At 36.0% G+C, this 2,500-nt stretch overlaps 1 protein-coding gene across 1 annotated transcript in view; it reads right to left on the bottom strand.

The window, feature by feature from the left end:
* LOC127154296 (ephrin type-B receptor 1) overlaps positions 1–2,500 on the bottom strand; it is a 287,743-nt gene that overhangs the window by 38,445 nt on the left and 246,798 nt on the right. Inside the window, exons 8-9 of the mRNA XM_051095736.1 lie at positions 1,986–2,094; positions 181–245 (exon numbers count right to left, since the gene is read on the bottom strand). Coding sequence (XP_050951693.1) covers positions 181–245; positions 1,986–2,094 — 174 coding nt within the window. The remainder of the gene's footprint in view (positions 1–180; positions 246–1,985; positions 2,095–2,500) is intronic.

Here is a 2,500-nt window from a genome sequence, read left to right as displayed (position 1 = left end):
CATCCCGCGGCGTTTCCTGTAACCTCACATCTCTGGCCTTGTTTTGCTATCTGTTTGCTTTCTCTTGTATTAAAAACCCATTTCAGAACTGGTTTGCCCCAGAGGGAGAGGCGGAGCCAAGTGTGCAACAAAGATGTCCGTCATCGTCAACAGTTTCAATAGTAGGAGGGGTTCACTCACCTCTTCCGGTGCTGTAGTGCTGGAGTTTGTCACTGTACACGGCCTCCTTATTGTAAGCTCGTTTCCTTTGAGAGAAAGAGGAGGAGAGAAAATAAAAGCCAATGAGCTTGCTGCTCAACATTCAAATACTCGGCTATTGCTTGCTGTAGCACCCTCCTCCTTCCTAAGCTCCACCTGTATAGAGCTATGGGGTAATTTATTTCATATATGTTATATGTGCAGCATAGCATTGCTCACCTGGCTGAAATATAATGGAGCAGAGTCTCAATTATAGTGTCACATTATGAGTTTCTGACAAGTAAGTCAAGTCTGGACCAAATTGAAGTTCACTCTGGCAAAGACTCAGCTACCAGCTCAGAAAGAGACTGTTTGATGGATATGTCAAGTGACCAATCGCAGTTTGTTTGGATTTTGTGTAAAAACAAACAGAAAAAGCCTTTCAAAGGCTTTGTGATCTAAATTTCTGTCTGACCACATGTAAAGTCTGAAGACAAAACTTTTTGTTGGATCGTTTGGATATAGTCGTGTCTGGTGGTTTGTAAAGGCCTTTTTGTGGTCCAATTCCTTTCATTTTTGGATTAAAAGCTTGCATTGCTTACTGTTTACAGCAATTGCATCACCTCACCCATCATTACCGTTACCCTACAGCGAAGAACCGACTCAGATAAAGACCAATTTATCGGCATGAGCTTGTGCTTTGAGGAGAGCTAGTGGTTATCTACCAACCAATGAGATCTGAAATATGGCGTGACACTGAAATACGGCAAAAACAAAACAAAACAAAAAACATGCTCATATGTACTATGGAATTAAATGTTTACAAGGTAATAAAATTTTATACAATTAAATAACTTATTATTTCTCAATACATTAGAGAAAACATAAATTGTAATATATCTTAACATATACTCAAAATATAATAAAAATATTTAGTATTTCTTGATATGTACTAAAAAGTGACAGTAAAGACAGTCATAATGGTACAAAAGATTCACATTTCAAATAAATTCTTCTCAAAAAAAAATAAAAAAATTGTGTAAAAAAATAAATAAAAAAATGAAAGTAAATATTTTTTTTTTACAAAAATATTAAGCCGCCCATTTCAAATAAATGCGCCTCAAAAATCCTGTAAAAAAAATACAAAAAAATAAACTGTTTTAAACATTCATAATTACTCACATTTCAAATAAATGCTTCTCAAAAATAAATAAATAAATAAATAGAACATGAAAACTATATTTTTTTAACTAAAATATTAAGTCGTCCATTTTAAATAAATGCTCCTCAAGAAATACTGTAAAAAATATTAAGCTGCCCACAACTGTTTTGAACATTCATAATATTAAGAAATGTTTCTTTAGCACCAAATCAGCATATTAGAATGATTTCTGAAGGATCATGTGACACTGAAGACTGAAAGGCTGCTGAGCTTTACTATCATAAATATAAACTACCTTTTAAAATATATAAAAATAAACAGTAAATTACTATATTTCATAATATTTTGAATATTCTACTCTCTTACAGACCTCCTACTTTTGAATAGTAGAATATATTATTCATAATGTTACACATATACACATTTTAGAATAATTAAATATCTAATTTGTCAATGTTTTTGACTGAATCACTGCCTGAATTATTGATACATCTTTGTAGATGGCCCCATTGTAGATGATTTGATCACTTTAAGTAAAAGGATGAAGCAGGAACATGTTCAGTTAGTCTGAAGGCTAGCTCAAGGCTTTTTGTCCTTGCCTTTACATGCAGCAGTCATACGTCTGGCTCCATAATGGCGAACTCACCTGCTACAGACTATAGATATGGCCACCAGAGACACGATGAAGACCACTCCAGCCGCGGCTGAGCCCGCAATCAGCGGCAACTGCTCCCTCAGCTCTGATTTATAGTCGTCTAGACAGAGAGAGACAGGATGCATTAGGCTACAGAAATAACTGAAATGGCCACAGCCTATAGAGATGAAACAGGGGATGAAAGAACGTAAACAAAACATTTCAAGAGAAACCATTCAGGGAAGTGTTTCATGGACTACATGAATAGGAGATTGAAAGAGAGGAGGGGGGGCGGTGGTGGCACAAAGACATATGGAAAAAGGGAAGAATACAGATTTAAGAACTGTGAGGAGGTGTGAGCTTTGAATGAAATAGAGGAGAAAGGAGAGCGAGGGATAATAGAGTGATACAATGATACAAAAGGAAGCGTTAAAACACGGTGGTCAGGTAATACTAATGCCTAGCGCTGACAGATGTCAACTGAGAAAGAGCGATGGAAAAAGACAGACGGAATGAAAGGAGGGAAG

The sequence above is a fragment of the Labeo rohita genome, chromosome 2 (assembly GCF_022985175.1).
Source record: "Labeo rohita strain BAU-BD-2019 chromosome 2, IGBB_LRoh.1.0, whole genome shotgun sequence".
Lineage (NCBI taxonomy): Eukaryota > Metazoa > Chordata > Actinopteri > Cypriniformes > Cyprinidae > Labeo > Labeo rohita.
The sequence above is the reverse complement of the archived record's forward strand: the minus strand, read 5'-3'. Positions and strand labels throughout refer to the sequence as shown.